The sequence below is a fragment of the Buteo buteo genome, chromosome 9 (assembly GCF_964188355.1).
Source record: "Buteo buteo chromosome 9, bButBut1.hap1.1, whole genome shotgun sequence".
Classification (NCBI taxonomy): Eukaryota; Metazoa; Chordata; class Aves; order Accipitriformes; family Accipitridae; genus Buteo; species Buteo buteo.
In genome coordinates this window covers 40,015,711-40,037,244 of record NC_134179.1, presented here as the reverse complement: position 1 = coordinate 40,037,244, position 21,534 = coordinate 40,015,711, and the positions used below count along the sequence as shown (strand labels likewise).

The window sequence follows — 21,534 nt, the reverse complement described above, 5'->3', positions numbered from 1 at the left end:
GCTGTGTTGCCACATCCTCCCCCTGCCAGAGTGCGGGAGTGCGTCTGTCCCTGTGCGGCTGGTTTCTGCAGCAGATGCTCTTTACCGAGACGTTTCTCTTCAGGTTCCTCCTCTATGGCCAGAGGCAAAGGGAGGGAGTGTGCAACACCTGGGCCCAGGCACTTCAGTGTGTGCCTGGTCCTTTCTCCATGTGTGCCTGGTCCTTTCTCCATGCAGACAGTCCCAGGGACAGGGTGGATGTGGGTGGGTGCAGGGGTGCCTTCTCCATCTCCTGCAGAGCTGGGTGCAGGTCTGTGCAGCTGGCTAGGTGGTTGATGTCAGGACACTTTCACAAAGGATGCCTGTCCCTCTGATTGACAGGATTTAAACCATGAGTCTGTTATATCTCCAGAGAGCCTTCTTGTGGCAGAGGTTAGAGGACAGACCCAAAGAGGCCTGCCTGGAGCAGCAGGGAGAGAGTTTTGCTCCACCCTCTGGGCTGTGGCTTGGAGGCCTCTCTGATCTGGCAGAGGCAGAAGAGGTGAAGCTGCAAGCATTGGGTCCCTCCTGCTGACAGGTCCCTGGGCACCCCATGAAGGGAGAGTGTGACATAGTCCTGCTTTTCCTGGCAGCACTGGTGGGACTGGCAGACTTTGGTGAGATGTGACTTTCAGGCTGGGGAGAATGAGGCAAGACTTTATGCAGTTGGTGGTGGAAGTGGGGAGACGTGAGTCCTGTTTGCCTGGGGGATCTGGGAGTGTTTCTGTAGGCAGAGCAGGGGCTGCAGGTGGGTACAGCAAATAACGTGGGAGATGTCATGAGTAATGGGCATCAGAGGAGGAATAAGACCTCGCCTTAAACTTGCAGCTACTGAGCATTCTTGAACGTGCTGCTAATACACATGAAGCCTGAAAGAGGGAAAGATGCTAGGGAATGGAGCAGTGTGGTGTATAGGAGCTTCTCTCCTAGACATACTGGATAAAATGCTACTAATCTCTGTAGGGATGGTCATAAACCTTGTGGGAGAGGGAAGGCTAACTCAATGCAAGAAGAGCTGAAATGCCTTACAAGGTCAACAGAAAAGCAGAGGATGCGGTGTGTCATATGGAGGAACTGTTCTAGCAAGAAGATAGCAAGAAGATATGGTCAGAGGTGGAAGAGGAACAGTTCATGTCCTCTGCTGCTGAAGGAGAGGCCAGCAGTTAGCATAGATCAGAGGCAGATATGGGTAGAACCAGTGGACTGAAAGACCTGTGAGTATTGCTGAAAAGCAGGATGGTCTGGGGGGTGAGTAGTGGCAAGAACCTGCAGAAAGAAGTGTGCAGGGACAAACAGCTCAGCGTTTCAGAGACTAGGAAAAGTGAGCTGGAAAGTGGGGACAGTGAGCAAGCTGATGAAGTGATAGATGGACAGGTAGACAAGCAAGCAAAGCTGAAAGCCCTGTCTGGATTTACAGGTCATGCCCAAAAGGACTCTGTGCTCCAGTTTCCAGCAGAAATTACCATCCAGGCAGGGGAGAGCACAGCTCTGCACTGCAATTTCTCCACCAGCTATACCAATCCCATCATCTACTGGTACCAGCAGCGCCAGTCCCAGTCCCCTCAGATGCTGCTGTGGCTGTGGAGGAGCAAAGCTCATGAGGATACAGGGAGATTCTCCTCTACACTGACTGTGGAAACCTCCCAGGTGCTTCTGAATGTGCGGGATGCCGAGCTCCAGGACAGCGCTGCCTATTTCTGTGCACTGAGCACACACTGGTGCCCACAGCTTGCAGCACTGCACAGAAACGTGGGGGGTGCTCTGAGGAGCAGTTCCCTCCCTGCCACTGCTTGTCTGTAGCTCTAAGCTCAGCCTGCACAGCCGCAGCACCTGGGGACTGTGGTGAGGCTGGGCTTCTGCCTCCCCAGCCTGTGCTGCTATGAGGTGTATGCCAGCATGACTTTGACAGCTGCATCTAGAACCAGGGTCTTTGATGATGAAAAGAGTCCAGGAAACCTGACTTGGGGCAAAGTCGTTGGAGGCTGCACCATAAACAAGCCAAGCCAGGCTTGTAAATGCCCTCTGCTTAAAATGGCTGGTACACAGCAGTGAGGGCTCAGGACAAGTAACCTATCAGCTCGTTGTCCTGTTCCCTTTCCCTGTGCCTCCGCTGATGGCCATAGCTGGAGAACGAAGCTTGTGGTAGGAGGCACAACTGCTCTTATGGTTTTGCCATTTGGCCATAGTAGCCCAAGAAGGGAAGAGCCCTTCCTTGCCCCGCATCTGGGCATCAGCAAGAGAAAAAGACCCATCAGCCAGGCGCTGGACAAGATTCTCTGTTCAAACCCTTCCCACACTCATCCACTGCCAGAGAGTGGTCCCACCCTTTTTCATGTCTCTTCTCCTTCTCAGGGAAATTGCTAGGGTTCAGCTGGGAAGGAACCCCTATGTCCATGAGTCCATGCTGGCTTCTCTGCCCAACAACTGGCAACCACTTCTCAGTGAACTTGTTTCCACCCATAGGCAACAGGAATGGTTCTGGGGACCTATTCTCAGGCAATCCCACCCCAGCACTGCATGTGGAAGCTCAGCTGGAGGGTACTGGCTTTCCAGCTGGATCCCACCCTATGAAGTGGAGACTGTTGCTCATGAAGTATCATTCAGTTCACCTGAGAAAGCCTGAGGTACTTGGTTGTTGACCTACTGCTGTTCCAGAATGGCCTGCCTCTGGCAAGTGGCATGGGTCTGCTCTGCCAGCCCTGTTGGAGGCTTTGCATGCCCCTATTCATCTCAGAGGGCATTGTCTCAGACAGCGTTGATGAGGAATGGACATCAGCCCTCAGTGTCCTGCACTCCACTGTGTCTAGGGTGCCTTGGACATTTCAGGTCCTGCTTTTGGCTGCTCTCCAGGGCTGCAGAGGGCTTCAACAATCCAGAGACACAATTCTTCCCCCAAAAGCAACATCATCCCTAAAGCAGGATTGACAACCAGTGATGGCTACCTGAGGACAGATTCAGGCTCTTTCTCCAGCCTCAGTGGATTTCCCAGGGATTTCCCAAATGCCACTGAGAAAGAGAGCACAGCTGAGAAGGGTGGGCATCAGCCTGTCCTTGGGTACTGGTGCCTGGGCCTGGCTGCAGGTCAAGAGCCAAGTGGCCAAGGAGAGGTCAATACGGGAGGTTGGTGAGTCGCCTCCAGAAGCACCATTGCTTCCAGAAGGGAGGAGAAGACGTTCAGTCCAGACTCCATCATGTCCCTTGGAGAGCTCTACACTCAGGTGAATTCAGTCCCACACTGTTCATAAAGGTGTATCTGCCATGTTGATGCCTCCTCCTTATGAAGTGGTCACATGGACTGCCTTCACTGTCAGTGTGCAGAACAAAGAGCTTTGAGAATGTGATTCATCAGTTCTGAAATGAAAATTACAGGAAGGGGAAGAGCAAATGCCCTTTGGAAGTGCTAATGTCCTCCCAATAAGAGTGAGGAGAGGCTTGCTACCCAGCCTTTCACAGCTCTGCGGTTTGGGGACTTTGCCAATCACGTTGAAGTGTTTCCACAGCGAAGCCCAAAATGGGTGGAACGATGGACTGTTAAAAACTGATGTGGGGTTTTAGATGTGCAAATGCCCGGACACATCTAGCACAAAGCATAGAAATTTGCATATTTTTAATTACAATTTTAAAAGTATACTTGGATACTGGATAGAGGGAAGGAAGGAGAGTGTAATTTTTGTTGACTGTCTTATCCTAGGAATAATGGTAGAGATCCCAGACGATACCAAGTTTTGTCTTGAACCAGAGCATGATTCTGTGAAACAGCCACAGGAATGCGGCATAGATGCATCCAGAAAATGTCAGACTAAACGGAGTAATACATGCCCATTTCCTAAGGCAATAAGCCAGCTGCTGGGACTTCTTTAGGGGATTCAGACGGATCCCTGACAAAATGGAGCACTTGGCAAACTGGAATACAAACCTGTGGGAGGACCACTCCTCCAGAGTTCTGCTGGAGAACTGTTTCTGGATGGGGTTTGTGACCCTTTCCAAGCACTGGTCTTTAGAGCACTGTGAGGCATTCTGAATTTACCCAGGAGTGAACAGAGGGAGGTGGGAGCATTAGAATCAAGGCTCAGCCCAGCCTAAGATGGCTGTAAGATGAGTGAGATGAGCTCCCTGGGAAACTGGTGGCTTCTCACTACCTGTGATGCCCAGGTGCTCTTACACTTTTGAAAGTGAGGAACTTCTGCAGGGTAGAAGTCATGGGAGGGAGAGGATGAATCTGTTTTCTCCCACTGAGGCCCTTTGAAAAGCCACTTCACTTTTTCTGGAAAGCCCACCCCAGAGCTTGCCTCACTTCTTTGTTCCTGAGTGTGTAAATGAAGGGGTTCAACAAAGGAGTTACAACTCATGTGGCAGCAGAAGGGTGTGTGTCTGGGACCAGGCAGTCTCCCCTCCAGCTACAGACACTGAGGCTGGGACATCAGAAGTGATGTTGTAGTGAACCTGTCTTTAGACTCACTTTAAGGTAAATACCCTCTCTTCAAAAGGCAGAGAAATGCAGATGCAATATTACTTTTCAGAGCAGCAGAACTCTCTTGCAGTTAATTGGCAATAGATTAAATTAATTTCCCCAAGTTGAGTCTGGTTTTCCCATGACAGCAATTGGTAAGTTATCTCCCTGTCCTTATCTTGACCCACAAGCCTTTCATCGTATTTTTCTCTTCCCGTCCTGTTGATGGAGGGAAGTGATAGAGCGGCTTGGTGGGCACCTGGCAGCCAGCCAAGGTCAATCTGCCTCAGACACGTAAAGCAAAGAGAGGAAGCATAGAAGAGCAGTGATGTTATGGCTGGAAGTACCAGAGATGACCTGTCCCCCTTGTCCCATGCCCTGTAAATCAACGGTGGCAGAGAGATCACTAAACAGCCCAGTTCCTTGTGTGGTGTAGAAGAGAAGGAGGAGCTTTGGTGTGGCTGGAGGGCAGGGGCATCCAGCACTTCATGCTTGAGGCTGCATGGCATGCGGTGAGGGGAAGCAGTCATGTGGGGCTCCATCCACATAATGGTTCTGCATGAGATAAAAGAAAGGAAGGATTTTCATGGACAACTTGTAAATGGGGGTGTCTCCTCTAGTACCCTGAACACAGCCATTAGCTCTGTGTGCTGACTGCTGTCCGCACCCATCTTGCTGAGCTGGATGAAAGGTTGCACCCTTCTACTACCTCCCTCCCTTCACATATCTGGCTGATCTAGGTCTGTGAACTGGGCACAGTGTGGCTGCTCAGGGCTGGATGCTGAAAGAGAAAAGTGGCCAGTGCTCTATCTCTATACTGACTCATGGATGGTGGCAAATGCCTCAGGTCTTTAGCAAAAAGATACAACATATAGATGGGCTCATGATCGAGGTGTGTACTTGCCCATGGATACTATTGCACAGGTTATCCGTGAATGTGAAACGTGCTGCAATTAAGCAAGCCAAGCGGTTAAAGCCCCTGTGGTATGGAGGGCAATGGCTGAAATATCAATATGGGGAGGCCTGGCAAATTGACTGTATCACACTCCCACAAACTCACCAAGGCAAGCACCATGCGCTTACAATGGTGGAAGCAACCACCTGGTAGCTGGAAACATAGAATCATTTAGGCTGGAAAAGACCTTCAAGATCATGGAGTCCAACCATTGATTGACTAGGATGTAACTGAAGGTATAGGAACTGAGCATGATATCAATGGTATAAAATAAGGGGTAGATATTGTCCTGGTTTCAGCTGGGATAGAGTTAATTGTCTTCCTAGTAGCTGGCACAGTGCTATCTATGTTTTTGAGTTAGGTATGAGAAGAATGTTGATAACACTGATGTTTTCAGTTGTTGCTAAGTAATTTTTAGTATAAAGCCAAGGATTTTTCAGCTTCTCATGCCCAGCCAGCAAGAAGGCTGGAGGGCACAAGAAGTTGGCACAGGACACAGCCAGGGCAGCTGACCCAAAGTGGTCAGCAGGGTATTCCACACCATGTGACATCACATCTAGTATATAAACGGGGGGGAGTGGGGGTGCAGGAATCACCACTTGAGGACTAACTGAGCATCGGTTGGCAGGTGGTGAGCAATTGCATTGTGCATCACTTGTATATTCCAGTCCTTTTATTATTACTATTGTCATTTTGTTAGTGTTATCATTATCACTATTAGTTTCTTCTTTTCTGCTCTATTAAACCATTCTTATCTCAACCCACGAGTTTTACTTTTTTTTCACTGGATGGGGGGGAAGTGAGTGAGCGGCTGCATGGTGCTTAGTTGCTGGCTGGGGTTAAACCATGATAACCCCTCAGCAACCCCACAACCAAAGGGTCCTCAGAGAGACTGAGCAAGGTGGACAGCTGTTTAATTTACTCCATCTCCAAGGTAACTATACCACAGGCCCACTGGTTCCCTTTCGGGTCCTCAAAATACCCTCTCCTGAGGTAGTCTGTACCAAGGATGCAGAGAGTCTCCGGGCCAGTAACAGTGGGGTGTTTCTGCCACTCATTTCCATTTTGACTCACTTCAGCTTCCAATACAGTTAACTGTTGGGATCCTCCTTTAACATCAGAAATACGGATGGAATCTGCCCCTTTATAGCTTGATGACATTAGAGTACACCATACACTAGTGTCTACTAGAGCCCTGTACTCCCGTGGGTCTGATGTGCCAGGCCATTGAATCCACACAGTCCAATAAACCCGGTTGTCCCTTTTCTCCACCTGGCTAGAGGCAGGACCCCTCTAATCCTGGTCAGAGTATCCATTACTCACTGTATGTAATCATGAATCAAAAGTCCCTTCAAGAGGATCAGAAATGAGATCAGTCCTTCTACTCTGGATAGGGAACTGCCTGCTGGAAACTGGAGTGGCATTTTTCCTGGAAGGATCTCCTTTTGAGATTGTCTTTCCTTGCAACTCATGTACCCATGCCTCTAGGGTCAGGGTAGGTTTTCCATCCCATTCCCTCATGTACTTTGCACGGTCACGCAGGGAAATCCACAGGGTACCCAATGGTGTGTACCTTCTAGCTCCTTTCTCCTGAACAAGGGAACACATAGTCCTAATAGCTCCAATACAGGCCCATACAGGGGGGACAGAACTTATCCTCAAATCACTGTAACTCTCAGGACAGTTTCTCCGCTAGCATGTCTGACAGTTTCCCCACAGCCGAGATGCAGGCCCATAGGAAGGAAGCGAGACTTTCTTCGTATTGCCAGAATTGGCCAGTCACTTCATACACCGCTTGTCCATAGCCTTCTTTCCAGTACATTAGTGCCAATGAATTGGCATGTGATGTTGGTGCACTTTGTAGAAACTTCCACCACATGGGTTGCGTGCATTGGACTGCATCTGGCTCTGTGGGTAACTGCTTGTTATTCAGATCATTATAAATCACCTCCAGCATGGCTAATTCCCTCTGGTACTGGATACCTCTCTCCATGGTGGTCCACTTGCCTGGGTGAAGTGTAGCATCTTCCTTGAATAGGTACCTTTCCTTCATGCCTGACATAAGTAGCATCCAGAGGCTGAGGGCTTCTGTCTTTTTCCCAATTGCTCTGTCAATGCCCCCTTCCCTAGATAGGGATCCTAAATGCTTGGCTTCCCTACCCTCCAATTCCAAGCTACTGGCCCTGTTATCCCAGCATTGGAGCAGCCACGTAACAATGTGCTCTCCTGGATGGTAGCTGAAATCCTTTCACAAATCTCACGGCTCACCCAGGGGTAGGGATTGAGTGATTATCTCTGGTTCTGCCTCTTTCTCCTGTTCTTGTGATGACCCTGGTTCACCTTCATACCTCACTAAGCAAACTGATGTTTTTTGTGTATTTCTTCTTCTGTATAGGGGCAACTGATACTTGCACAGGTTGGTTCTCTGGTTCAGCCGCAGTGCCTGTCGCCAGGGTTGAGGTAGTAGCAGTGCCTGTCGTGATGGTGGGAATAACTGCAGTGGCTGTTGGTGTGTTTTCCCTCCCTTTCCCCCTGAGGGTGCTGCATAATATCAAGCAGTGTTTGGTAGATACTGGCCAGGGCCCAGCACAGTGTGGTATGATGTGCCTCTTTAGAATAGCCACAGCATTTTCCTTTCAAATATTCTACCACTTCATCAGGGTCCTGTAGTTGTTCAGGAGTGAAGTTCCAAACCATTGGAGGTGAGAAGTTCTCTAGATACCTGCCCATATTCTCCCACATGCCATGCCACCCATGACTATCCAGCCTTGGGGCAGGTGTCTGGGTGGTATTCATAAAAATATTTTTGTGTAACCCTAAACAAGACCTGAAACACATTCAAGAGACATAGTAACAAGAGCATGCTGGCTTGAACATCCCAAGGATATTCAAAATTCTCAAAACCTGTTGTAATTAGCCTGAAGGAGAAAGGGGAGGTGAAAGAGCAGGAGAAAGTATCCCCCCCACCCCATCTTCTCCATAGATTGGCTGCGATTACTAATAAATTCCGAGAGAAGGAGACCGAGGTACAGGCATGACAACAATGCCACATACAAATACCAGCTTAACCTCATGAACAGTGATGCAATCCTGTCGTAAGTGACATTACCCAGTGCATGAAAATGATAGTCCTGATCCCTCTCCCAGAGGTGATAAACATCACTGCAGGGAATACATAGTGCATGTAAGAATATACATTAAAAGCACCATGTGAACAAATAAACCAACATTATGACCAGCGACTATTTAACTAATATAAGAAATGGGTATAACAAATTTGTTTTAACACACTCTGCCCAGATCTGTCATTATCTCAACCCTTCCTGCCCCACGTTGAGTGCAAAAGAGATTGACATGGTTTAGGCCCAGCTGGCAGCTAAGCACCACACAGCTTCTCACTCACTCCTTCCCAGCCACACCCCCCCTCTGTGGGATGGACAGGAGAATGGGAAGAAAAAGGTAAAAAGTCATGTGTTGAGATAAGGACAGTTTAGCAGGACAAGACAAGGAGAGAAGAAATAACAGCAATAATACTAATAAATATATATGCAAAGTGAGTGATGCACAGTGCAATTGCTCACCACCCAGAACCCCATGCCCAGCATGTTTCTGACCCTCGATCCTCCTCCTGGTCCAGCTCCCTCAGTTTATATAGTGAGCATGATGTCATATGGTATGAAATATCCCCTTGGCTAGTTCAGGTCAGCTGTCCTGGCTGTGTCCCCTCCCAGCTTCTTGTGAGAATTAACTCTATTCCAGCCAAACCCAGGACACCACCACCAACAGTTTCACTCCAGTTTGGATCCATAGTTTGGTTCAGTGTAAACAATATTGGTAATACCTCAGTACAGCTGGCAGTCCCCTCTCCCTGCCTCTCTGGGCCAGGACACAGCTGCTCTCCCCAGTGCTAGAGAGTTCAAAAGGACGGGGTTTGCTTTATGAACAGGGAGAAAGGCTGAGCAGTGCTGCTCACCTTCTTCAGGCTATGCCCAAGTCAATCTGCTTCCAATGCAGGGTCAGTGGTGTCTGGGTTGGGACACAGCCCCTCCTCATGTGCAAGCCAATGCCAAATGTACTCGTCACCCTGGTGCCGTGTCAAGGCAGGGGCTGAGACCTCAGACCGAACAGGTACTGAATGAAAGGAACACGGAGCCAATGAGTTCTGGTGCTCTGCTGCATCTCATACTCACCAAGAAGGAAGGGCTTATTGGGGATGTGAAGAGCAAAAGCAGCCTTGGCTGCAATGACCATGAGCTGGTGGAGTTCAGGACCCTGAGGGCAGTGAGGAGGGTGAATAGCAAGCTCACAACCCTGGACTTCAGGAGAGCAGACTTTGGCTTCTTCAAAGATCTGCTCAGAAGAATTCCCTGGAATAAGGCCCTAGAGGGATCAAGGGCCCAAGAAAGCTGGTTAATATTCAAGGATCACCTCCTTCAAGCTGAAGAGCAGCCCATCCCAATGAGGAGGAAGTCCAGAAAGCATGCCAGCAGGTCTACATGAATGAAGAAGGAGCTCCCAGTCAAACTTAAACACAAAAAGGAAGCACACAGAAGGTGGAAGCAAGGAAAGATATTCTGGGAGGAATACAGAGACAATGTCCAATGAGGTTAGGGAAGTTAAAGCATAGCTGGAACTGAAAGCATGGAAAAAGCTGAGGTGATGAATGCCTGGCTTTCAGGAATCCCAACCCCAGATCAGAAGGAAAGTCTAGAGCAAAGTAGATGTACCATTGGTGGAAGGAGATCCGGTCAGGGAAAACTTAAGCAAACTGCACATGCATAAATAAACCCATGGGCCCTGATGGGATGCACCACAAGTGCTGAGGGAGCTGGCTCATGTCATTACCAGGTCACTCATGATTATCTTCAACTGATCATGGTGATAGGGAGAAGTACCTGAAGACTGGAGGAAAGCAAATGTCACTCCTATCTTCGAGAAGGGCAAGAAGGAGAACCCAGGGAACTACAGGCCTTTCAGCCTCACCTTGATCCCTGGGAAGGAGATGGAGCATCTAATCATGGGAAGCCTGCCTAATCCAGGCATGTTAAGGATAAGAAAGTCATCAGGAGTAGTCAGTATGGCTTCACCAAGGGGAAGTCGTGCCTGATCAACTTGATAAGCTTCTGTGATGAAGTGACTGGACTGGGAGATGAGGGGAGAACAGTGGATCTTGTCTACCTGGACTTCAGTAAAGCCTTTGACACTGTTGCCCATAAGATCCTCATAGAGAAGCTGTTCATGTAAGGGCTGGATGAGGAGACAGTGAGGTAGAACATCTTCCTTAATGATCTGGATGATGGGACAGAGTGTACCCTCAGCAAGGTTGCAGATGATAGCAAACTGTGAGGAGTGGCTGATAGGCCAGAGGGTCACGCCGCCATCTGCAGGAACCTCGACAGGCTGGAGAAATGGGCTGACAGGAATCTCCAGCGGTTCAACAAGGGGAAGTGCAGAGTTCTGCCTCTGTGGAATAACACCACCATGCAGCAGGGCATTTCCCCAGGAGACAAAGCGGTGCCCGTGCAGAGCCCCTGCGCCCTCGCAGCCCGGGCGAGACCCCGAGCGGCGCCGGCGCAGGGCTCAGCCCCGGGGCGGAGCTGGCGGAGGCGGCGGAGAGGAGGCGCCGCGGCCGGAGCAGAGAGCCGGGGCTGGCGGGGGGCAGCGAGGCGCGGGCGGCGGAGCGGCGGGATGCGGCGGTGCCGGGGCGCGGCGCTGGCGGCGCTGGCCGCGGTGCTCCTGGGTGCGCGGGGCTGGCGGCGGTGGACGGGGCCGGGGGCTGTGCCCGGGCTGTTCCTCTCCTTCTTCAGCGTGTCTTTCCCCCTCCCTGCCGCTCTGCCATGCCTCGTCCCCCTTCCAAACCCTCCGAGTCCTCGCTTCCTCTTCTCCCTATTTCGCCATCACCTCTGCTGCTACAAGCCTGCTTGCATCTACGCCTGCCTTTCCAGGCACCTGCTCTTTCCCCCGTGCATTTGGCAGGTCTTACTGCCCTGACTGTAGCCCTCTGCCCTTCACTGGAACAACCCATCTCTCCGTCTACTCTTCCTCTCCCCATCCATCCATCCATTTATCCACCCAGCTTTTGACCAATCTCTCCATGCCCGTAGCATCCTTAAGCCCTCTTCCTACCCCGAGACCCCTCTCTCATCTCTCCCTTTCCTTCATGTCTGTAGGCACAAGTTTGTTTTCCTGCACCACACTGTTATTGCATACATCCTCTCATCCCCCTGTGCATTCAGCATTTATTCTTCTTCTGAATTCAACCCTTCATCCTTCGCTGCAACACACCCAACTCTCCTGTCTCCTCTCTCTCTCGCCGTCCATCCATTCGTCCGTCCATCCATGCACCTGACTTTCATTCTAACTCTGCATGCATCAATTTCACATTCCCTCCCAGACTTCTCCCCTTGCTCCACACACCTGCCCCAGGACCACTCTCCATCCCTGTTGATGGGCACACGTCGCCATCCGTTCCAGTCCAGCTCTGTCTCACTGCCACTGTTCCTGACAGTTTCTCTGGGAAAAGAGCCACCAGAGCTGAGCGATCTTTGGTGATCTTTGGTCTTTCCTCCTCCTTTCTCGGCAGTGGCTGTGGTCAGAGCCCAGGTGCAGCAGGAGGCGTCGGCGGAGACCACCGAGGGCACCGGCATCAGCATCAACTGCTCACACCCCAACATACAGAGCAACGAGGATATCCACTGGTACCGTCAGCTCCCGGGCCAAGGCCCCGCATTCCTCACGCTTGTTTACAAAGACTCCAAAGAGCTGTCGGACCCGCCGGGGCGGCTGTCGGTGGCGGCAGACCGCCGGTCCAGCGCCCTGTGGCTCGCCCGGCCCCGGCGCGGGGACGCGGCCGTGTATTACTGCGGCCTGAGAGACACGGGGAGAGGAGCCGGGGCTGCGGCCGGGCACGAACCGCCGCGGGCGGGGCCGGGCCTGCGGGGCGGGGCGGGGGGGGACAGCCCCGGGCGGGGCCGCCAGGGGGCGCTGCCGCCCCGCCCGCCGGCACCGCCTCGCCCCGCCCGGCCCCGCCCAGCCCCGCCCAGCCCCGCCCGGCGGGCCCCGGGGCGGTTCCCCCGCCCGCCCGGCACCGGCACCCTCGCACTCCCACCGGGACGCAGACAGACATCCCCCGCCACAGCGGGGAGGAATCGCGACCGGAGCGGTGGCGGTGGCCGGCGGTGCCGGGAAGGAGCGATTGCAGCCGCCGGCCCCGCTGGCTCCCGGCGAGGAGCAGCGCCTTTCTGCTCTGCCCAGGGAGGCGGGCAGCAGAGATCCTCCTGCCCACGGGCAGCCCTCGGTCCTGCCGCAGGGACCGGCCACTCCTGACACGGGACACACAGGGCCTCTTCTCGGGCGTCTGACTTTCCCCGCTGTGATAGCCAAGGGAGCCCTGAGCAGGTGCTCCCCTCTGCTCTGTAACCACAGGGACTCCCCTGCAAAGTGGCTAATGCAAAACTGGACTTAGAAAAGAACACCCAGAAGGGGTTCCACATTTCGTTACTTTCTAAAAGCTCGGGTAGACAATTGAAAAAGGAGTCCTCCCTCTACAGGCTTTCAGGGAGCTTTCAAAATGTTCCTGCTAGTGTTACAAAGTCATCCCACACAGTCAGGAGTTCAAGCTCCACAGGGACAGGAGAATGGGGCTGTCTAGGTCCCAGGCACCTTCAAGCACTCCCCACAGTGGCTCCATGTTGAGACTACGAGCTTGTTTCACAGGATTCAGAACCTTTGGAGTTGAGGCCGAGGAGCCAAGGGTAAAAGCATGGACTTGGACACACTGACCACAGCCTCAAGGGAGACAGGTTACTACTTGACGAGTGAGTCGGAGATTTGCTGAATTGCCCTAAAGGGCTGGAGGTCTGAGGTGAGTGGGACCTGGCAGGAGTCCTCTGGGAAGAGACTGTGGGCTCTAGCCCATCCCCAGAGAACTCTGTGCAGCTTGAGTAGCAGACAGAGCTGTTCAAAGCCCACAGTTAGAGGCTTCTGAGGCACAGAGAGACACAGATCAGCCCTGCTCCCTGTCCCAGCTGGATTTTGTGTTTCCAGAGAACTACTGGCATGTGGTCAAACAAGGCAGAGCAGCAGGCATAGGCCAGGCCAGCACATGGATGAAACACATGTTCACATGGGATCGTCCCCTCTCATCCCTGTCTCCATCTGTCTTCCCATGCTTGCTGCAGGCCAAACTGCCTTGACCCTTCCCTTCCCCTGCCTCTGCTGCTTCTTCTAAGCATCCCATGTCTTGCACAATCCAGAGAAACTTTTCCACTGCATCCCATAAGGATTCTGATCTCATTGTATGCAGAAACATGCCTGAGTTTATAAGATGATCCTGTATTCTCGCCCTTCTGGGAAGTGTCATCTGCAGACAAGGAGTCGATTGCAATATCTGAAAGGATGGGGAGAAGATATTTGTAAAGAGGGTTGTGTGCCCTCTTGCCTAAAAATTGCGTGTTTGACTCTGGATGGGATATTAACAGCAGGAGCTATTTCCAGAGACATTTTGAATGGAGAGAAACGCTCTGTGAGCAGAGGGAGTAAGACTTCTGCTTCCAAGTACCTTTGGCTGTTGCTGGTTCTACGTCCTTTCAGATACTACTGAGGGACAAGGAGCATATTGGGGAGCTGCAAAGGGACATGTCTCCATCCCCATGAGAGGTGGGTGCAGGTCCCTGTCTCCAGCTGGCCCCTGGATGGCAGGAGAAGTTCACTGTAGGGTTCGGCGTTCGGAAGATCTCGCGGTGGCATGGAAAGTTAGAGGGTCAGTCGCAGCCTTGTGATGTACCTGTAACCCCACCTCCCCTTGTTAGTATAAAAGGAATTAACTGCGCAGTAAAAGGCGGAAGTTGGCGCTCACACTGCGTGTGTTATCTGTCTCTTTCCCTGGTCCGGGCCGACCAGTGATCTAAGCGTGGCACCTTGATATGTAGCGAACGCTACATAGTGGTGACCCCGACGTGATCGGTTGCCATGGCGACGATGGAACTTGTGCAAGTGATTAGGGGGTTGAAAGAGTTGGCTAATGAGGTGGGTGCCCGCGGAACGATTAGGAGGGGCCCCACAGGCGAATGCATCCAATGGGTGCTGCGCCGGGGAGGGATGAGTTCTCCCACAGAAGTCTTTAGTCCCCCAAATTGGGGAGTGGTTCGGGATATGTTGATTCAGTCAAGCGCCGGTTTGAAAACAACGGGGGACAGTGCCCCCAGGGACGGTGGTTCAAGATCAGACGGAGTGGGTGGTTGTGGAGCGGGGCTCGTGGAGCGGTTCCTCTCTGACTGATAGCGTGGACTCAGAGGGTGCGGCGGAGATGGTTTTTTTTCCGGTAGAGATGGTACCTGCGAGACTGGACGGACCCTCTCTGCGGCGTGCATGGGAGGAGTTATGGCAGGATCTTCTGAAGGAGTTGCGGGAATGCCTCCTGGACTGGGTTCCCGGCGGGGATGTTAAGGGGGATTTATACCGTCAGGTGAAGGAATGGGAGGAAAGAACACCCCCGGAGGGGGAGCTCAGGAAGCTGAGAGGGTTAAAAACTGTAGTAGAGGGGGAACCACCCCCCAGCGAGGGAAACCAGGCGCCTTTGCCGGGAGAGCAGGCTGAGTTTTTGCCTGCCGAGCCTATGCAGGTTGAGCCTTTGCCTGCTGAGCCTTTGCCTGCGCAGGCTGGGCCTTTGCCTGTGGCGGCCGGGCCTTTGCCTGCGGTGGCCGGGCCTTTGCCTGTGCGGGCCAGGCCTTTGCCTGCGGCGGCTGGGCCTTTGCCTGTGCGGGCCAGGCCTTTGCCTGTGGCGGCCGAGCCGTTGCCTGTGGGGCCTGGCCCTGTTGAGCCTATTCCTGCTGCGCCATCAACTGCGCCATCTGCCGCTCCTGTGCTGGAACGGGTTAATCCCTCGGCTGGGCCCTTCCGAAACTGGCGCGCGGTACCAGCAGCTATAGACTCCGGTTATTCTGATGAGGAGAGGATGGATAGTGCGATACGGTGGCCATCGAGAAGCGCGCCACAGAGACAGGCAAGGGAGGGACAGGACGCCTTACAGAGGCATTGGAGGGGAGTAAAAAAAAAAAAAAAAAGAGAGGGAGAGAGGCGTTTCACTGGAAAGTCCTTGAGAACTTACAGAATGCTGTGAGTCAGTGCGGAATCCACTTATTGATACAGCCAGTACTTGCTTTAGGTAAAAAGTGTGTTAAGCATACTTTGATTAAACATAGCGCGGGCGAGGGTATGCCTGTGTACAAACACCTGAAGGGCTACTGAAATGGGTTCCTAGTCGTATGATTCGTCCTGCCTTAACCTCGTAGTGTTTGAGTTTTCTTACAGATTGCTGTCATCCTGTCCTGGCTTGTGACACCTTGGGTATCCGGATGACATCCCTCTCAGAGTCCATCAATACGTGCCTTTATGGGATCCGACTGTCGGAACTCGCGGCCAGGAATCTAGGTGCCTCAGACATTACGCCTTAACATCAGCGCACCAACGATAAGCCTTATAGAGTAATAGAAGTAACTCTTTCCAAGTCTTAACTTTCAATCTACCTCTTGTGTGACTTTCTATAAAGGAGCTCTTTGCTCTGCAGGGTAAATGGGGCATTTACGGGTGTTTAAGATAGAGTGTTTTAAAGTAGTTGTAGAGATATGTTTCTACTCATGGCACTTTATATCGTTATTTCTTTGTGTGGAATTGTTCATAACAATAGAAGCCAACTCGTCATGGAGAGGGGAGAGATGTAGGGTTTGGCGTTCGGAAGATCTCGCGATGGCACGGAAAGTTAGAGGGTCAGTCGCAGCCTTGTGATGTACCTGTAACCCCACCTCCCCTTGTTAGTATAAAAGGAATTAACTGCGCAGTAAAAGGCGGAAGTTGGCGCTCACACTGTGTGTGTTATCTGTCTCTTTCCCTGGTCCGGGCCGACCAGTGATCTAAGCGTGGCACCTTGATATGTAGCGAATGCTACAGTTCACCATGGACCCACCTTCCTTGCTGGCTGCTGCTTGGGCTGGCTGTGATCTCGATGCTGAACAACTTAGCTTTGTCCCATGCAAATCTGCAACACAGTAAGGGTTGCTGTTTGGGGTCTTTCCTTGGGATGAGCATTTTAACAACTTCAGTTTCTCAACCTACAGAGCCTCCTTGTGGCAGAGGTGTGAAGTCCCAAGCATGACTGTCTCAGAAGACACTCTTCTTCATTCCCTCCCATCAGCTATTTACACACACCACCAAGATCCCCTTAGAGCCTTCTCTTCCCCAGGCTGAGCACTGCCAGCCCTTTCAGCCTGTCCTCATAGGAAAGATGCTCCAATCCCTGCACCACTTTGCTGGGCTTACTCCAACATCTTTCTTGCACTGGGGATCCCAGGGCTGGACCCAGCACTCCAGAGGTGGCCTCACCAGGGCTGAGTAGAGAGGAAGGATTGGGTCCCTTGTCCTGCTGGTGATGCTCTTCCTACTGCAGACCAGGATGCTGTTGGCCTTCCTTGCCATGAGGGTGCATTGCCACAGCAGACTCAGGAACATCCCTGAGCTCCTGAAACTGAGTGGGACACAGCAGTGAGTATTCAGGAGAAATATCCCAGCTGTTTGTTCAGCTCTTGCTCTTCCCTCAGCATCCATCAATGACCACTGTTGGAGAAGTGGGATTTTGCTAGGAGACATGACTGCTCCTATGGTTTAACCTCCCAGCCAAAGAAGCCCAAGGAGGGAAAAGGTCTTCCTAGCCCTGCATCTGGGGATCAGCAAAAGCCTCAACATGTGATCAAGACCTATCAGCCAGGCACTGGGCAAGATTCTCTGTTCAACCCCTTGAGATGTCCCCCTGCTTTTCAAATCTCTCCTCCAGCTCTGGGGACTCACCAGTGCTTGGCTGGGGGCAGTCCCCATGTCCTTGAGTCCCTGTGGGTTCTCTGCCCAACAGAAAACTGGTGGAGGCTGCGTTTCTGGGGTGTGCATTTCTGGGATCTATTTTGTCCCTCTGTGCACATGTGTCTTGTTATGCTAAGTCTGTTTTGGAAAGCAAAGAGCTGTCCCTGGAGATGATCTGTGGTGGAAGCTGACAAGAGCAGCCATGGTAGCAGGCCAACATGGTCTAATTACAGGAGTGATGTCAGCTCAGTAGGCCTTGGCATCAGGGCCTTTTGCCGTGAGGCCTTCTGAGGTGACAAAGAAAGCTCAGTCTCTGCCCCTGGAGAAAAATGTCTCTGTGAGGTACTGGAAGGTGGATGAGAAGCCCCATTCCCACCTGGATGGATAAGAAAAGTAAGAATTGGAACCTACCTGGAGGTTGAATTCAGGTCTGTCCTCATCTGCAGCTATACTCAAACTTCTTTGGGGGTAGATTCAGGACCTTGCAGGAAATGCAGGACATCTTGGGAGGGCAAACAATAAATATGCTGGAATACGGGGGCACAAACTAACTCCTTCCAGAATGGCATTTCAAGTGGGCTGAGTGCTTTTTTACACCCACCTTACATCTGAAACCGATTGCTCCTTTGGCCAATCTTTCCCTTTTCCTTCATGTTTGTAACTTCTCAGGCATCCTGAAAAGTGAATCCCATGCTTTAGTGTTGCTGCAGGTGTTTCAGGGAGACACTTCAAAGACTGAGCTCAGCAGGGGCTTTCCCCTCAGAGCCTTCACTCAAAAGACCCAGTCTTGTCTGGGGACAAGAGCCTTTCAGCACCCTGAGGAACTCGCACACCCGAGGAACTTCACCAGAGGTCACTGTAAAGGTGTGTGGAAGGTGAGAGCTGCTGGTTCATTAATGCTGTCAGCTCAAGCCCCTTTTTCCTTTCAAAGGGAAGAACAAGTAAAAGGGAAAGTGATAAACAAAGCACACAATGACAGCAATCTCTCAATAAGTGATAAGGGAGACCAGAGCTCTTCAGCCACTAATTGATGGGTCATTAGGAAACTGCAGGTGTGGCTTTGAAGCTCAGGGTCAGCCTGAGCTTTGTAAGTGACAAGAAGTGACAAGATGAACATGAGGATTATGGATGTTTGAAGGGGTCCTGCAGGACTAGGCAACGCTTATTAAGGAATGCTTGGGGGAAAGCTCAAATGTGGGGGGAAGAGAGGACTGGGGAGGTGCAAGGGGAAGCAATAGAGAGGAGGAAGAATGAAAGGAGGTACCTGCACCTAAGCAGGGGCTGGTCAGTGCACTTGTTGGGATGTTCTCTGTGCCTGATCACCACAGTCCCTCCTGCTTTCTTATGAAATCCTTTCTTAACCATTCTTCTGTATATCTTCACTGCCTTTCCCATGTGTGAGTGCTGCAAGGCCTGAATGTCAGTAACTGGAAAGACTGGTATAAGAAGTCTGGGTGCCAGTAACTGGGCACACAACCAACAGCTATAGGAATTTTAGACATGGGTGCCAGCAACTGGATGGACTGGGACATGTGCTCTAAGGTCTAAGTGCCAGCAACTGGAGAAGGAAGAATGTGCCAGAAGGGTCATACATCCTGCTGCTGTCAGCAACTGGAGGGACCATATTGCATGTGTATGTGTGAGAGGTCAAAGGACCAGTGACTGGAGGGACCTCAGTGTGTTTCTAGTTTTCCTTAGGGAATTGAACCTGATATACATGGGGATCTATGTGGAACTTGCTAGCATATTTCAAGTTGACTTTATTGATAAGGATGTGGCCAAGGAAGCATGCCAAAGGGTGCATGACCCTGCAGTACAGTATTAACATTTCTATAGCTTGCTGCACAACAGCATATGCATACCTAGAGCTTTACAATCTCCTAGGTGCCCTGCAAGACCATTGCCTTTATCTTGACCCTATATGTCTCTGATGATATGATGACTCTATGATATCTGTGAGTCAGCCGGGGGACTGGGACCTCCCTCCTTGGTGACTACTTAGGCAAGTAGTCATTTGATGGGCAAATATCCACCAGATAAGCATGTTGTGGAGTTTGTGTCATCAGGCCCCAAATCCTACAGCTACTTGCAGTCTGAAGGAAAATGTTGTTAAAGGTTAAAGGCATCACTCTAAGTACAACAAACAGAGGAAAAATCAATTTTGAGGCACTGAGGGATCTTGTGTTGGATTATGGTGTAAATCCAGACAGTGATGACCCTAAAAAGACTGTGATAGAGCAGTGTTCTATCACCAGGAACAAGCAGAAGTGGGTAATAGAAAACAAGGCTCCTTTGGAAGATGCAGAAGGTGGTCTACAACAAAAGAGTACTGACTACAAGACTAAAAGCCTCTTCTGATCATGGACATGCACTGAAAACATCCCTTTTCTGCTGTCCTGGAAGGGCTTAGAAACTGTGGGAAAAGTTATTTCATAAAAAGTCTTTTGGAGAATCACAGAATGGTTGAGTTGGAAGGGATGCCTGAAGGTCACCTTGTCCAACCATGCTTCTGAAGCACGGCCAACTAATGCAGGTTCCCCAGGACCATGACCAGATGGCTTTTGAATATCTCCAAGGAGGGAGAAACCACAACCTCTCTGGGCAACCCACACCAGTGCTCAGTCACACTCACCAGTAAGAAATTGTTTCCTGATGTTTCAGACAGCTTCCTGTGTTTCAGCCTGTGTCCATTGCCTGTGGTCCTGTCACTGGGCACTGCTGAGAAGACCCTGTCTCTCTCTTCTTTGCAACCTCCCTTCTGGTATTTAGCTACATTGATAAGATCCACCCTGAGCACTCTCTTTTCTGTGCTGAACAGTCCCAGCTCTCTCAGCCTTTCCTTATAGGTGAGATGCTCCAGTTCATTCATCATCTTTATGTCCCTTCATTGGTTTCTCTCCAGTACTTCCATATCTTCCTTGTATTGGGGATTCCAGAACTGGATCCAGTACTCCAAGTGTGACCTCACCACTGCTGACTAGAAGGGAACGATCACCTTTCTTGACCTTCTGGCAACATTCCTCCCAGTGCAGCCCAGAACACTGTTGGTTTTCTTTGAGGCAAGGGCACATTACTGGCTCATTGTCAACTTGGTGTCCAGCAGGACCACCCAGGTCTTTTTCTGTAAAGCTGCTTTACATCTGGGCAGTCCCCAGCACATACAGGTGCATAGGTTTGTTCCTTGCCAGGTGCAGGACTTGGCCCTTGTATCCAAAGGGGGTTGTGTGGGTACCTTGTTACCTTCCCACAGGCACTGCACCAAACCAGCTCCTTCCTCTTGTGGCTCTCAAGGTGCTCACATCAGTTGGGCAGTCTGTTGCAGTCACCTGCACCATCACCTCCTTGCACTGAAATCCCTCCTTCTTTTGGTACTGGTCATTTGGGAGCAGTGATCCCAGGTACCTTCTGGGCACTGGCGGGTCCTCCAAGAACAGTGGCTGCTTTGTCCAGGGGATGTTCACTACCTGGGCAGATTTCAGCTGAGGGTCTGATTTACAGGGCCAACCTCAGCTCACAGCCTTGACTGACAGAGGAGGACATTACTGCAGAATTAGATGCAGAGCGGTGAAGGCTCCTCTTTCCATTGTATGCAAAGTACCCGCTAAAATAAGAAACATAGGAAAAGCTTCAGATTTGCCAGGAAACTGGGAAGAAAGAAAAGTGCTGCACAGGAGCAGCAGTTTCTGGTGCCAGGGCTGCTCCTTGGCACTTCTCTGCTCACCAGCTCCAAACATCAGGATTTTACCTCCCGCCCCTCGGTCCCTTTCCTTTTCACTGTGCCAACAGTGGCTGGGGAGTCCCAAGCCCTGCTCTTATGCCTTCCACAGGCGTAGAGCTGCACTGGAGTTGGGGCTGCAGATCTCCTCACTCCACCACCCCAACAGCCTGCGCTACCCCAGCCAGCACTGAGCCAATCCATCAGAATCAGGATTACATCCTCCTATTCTAGGAATTTGTATGTTCACCCATTAAAATACCTTTCTTTCCCCCTTATCAGCTTCCTACCCGTCTCTGAGTCTTCATACACAGAGAAATACTGAACAGCTGCTTTCAAAATAACAGAGGCTAAAGTAAGAGAAACCTGAAACCTTTTGAAAAGAACACTACACCTGTGTTTCCCAGAGCCCTGAACGTTATGAGGAGCCGTTGTGCTTTCAAAAGCCTTCCCACCAACAAAGAGCATACAAATGCAGATACACTCTACAGCGAGAGAGAGATGTTCCCTCACAGAGTAAATCTTACAAAGGGAGAGGGAAACCCA

General features: G+C 51.3%; 2 protein-coding genes across 4 annotated transcripts in view; both read left to right on the top strand.

Moving 5' to 3' along the window:
* The first annotated feature begins 1,109 nt into the window (after nucleotides 1-1,109).
* The window catches only part of LOC142034582 (T cell receptor alpha chain MC.7.G5-like), an 88,673-nt gene continuing 68,248 nt past the window's right edge, over nucleotides 1,110-21,534 (top strand). For all 3 annotated transcript variants that reach the window (XM_075036130.1, XM_075036128.1, XM_075036127.1), the window contains exon 1: nucleotides 1,110-1,736. In XM_075036130.1, coding sequence (XP_074892231.1) covers nucleotides 1,255-1,736 — 482 coding nt within the window. In that variant the 5' untranslated portion in view covers nucleotides 1,110-1,254. The remainder of the gene's footprint in view (nucleotides 1,737-21,534) is intronic.
* The window catches only part of LOC142034583 (M1-specific T cell receptor alpha chain-like), a 137,276-nt gene continuing 126,853 nt past the window's right edge, over nucleotides 11,112-21,534 (top strand). The window contains exons 1-2 of the mRNA XM_075036131.1: nucleotides 11,112-11,163; nucleotides 12,007-12,295. Of these exons, the coding sequence (XP_074892232.1) occupies nucleotides 11,112-11,163; nucleotides 12,007-12,295 (341 nt within the window). The remainder of the gene's footprint in view (nucleotides 11,164-12,006; nucleotides 12,296-21,534) is intronic.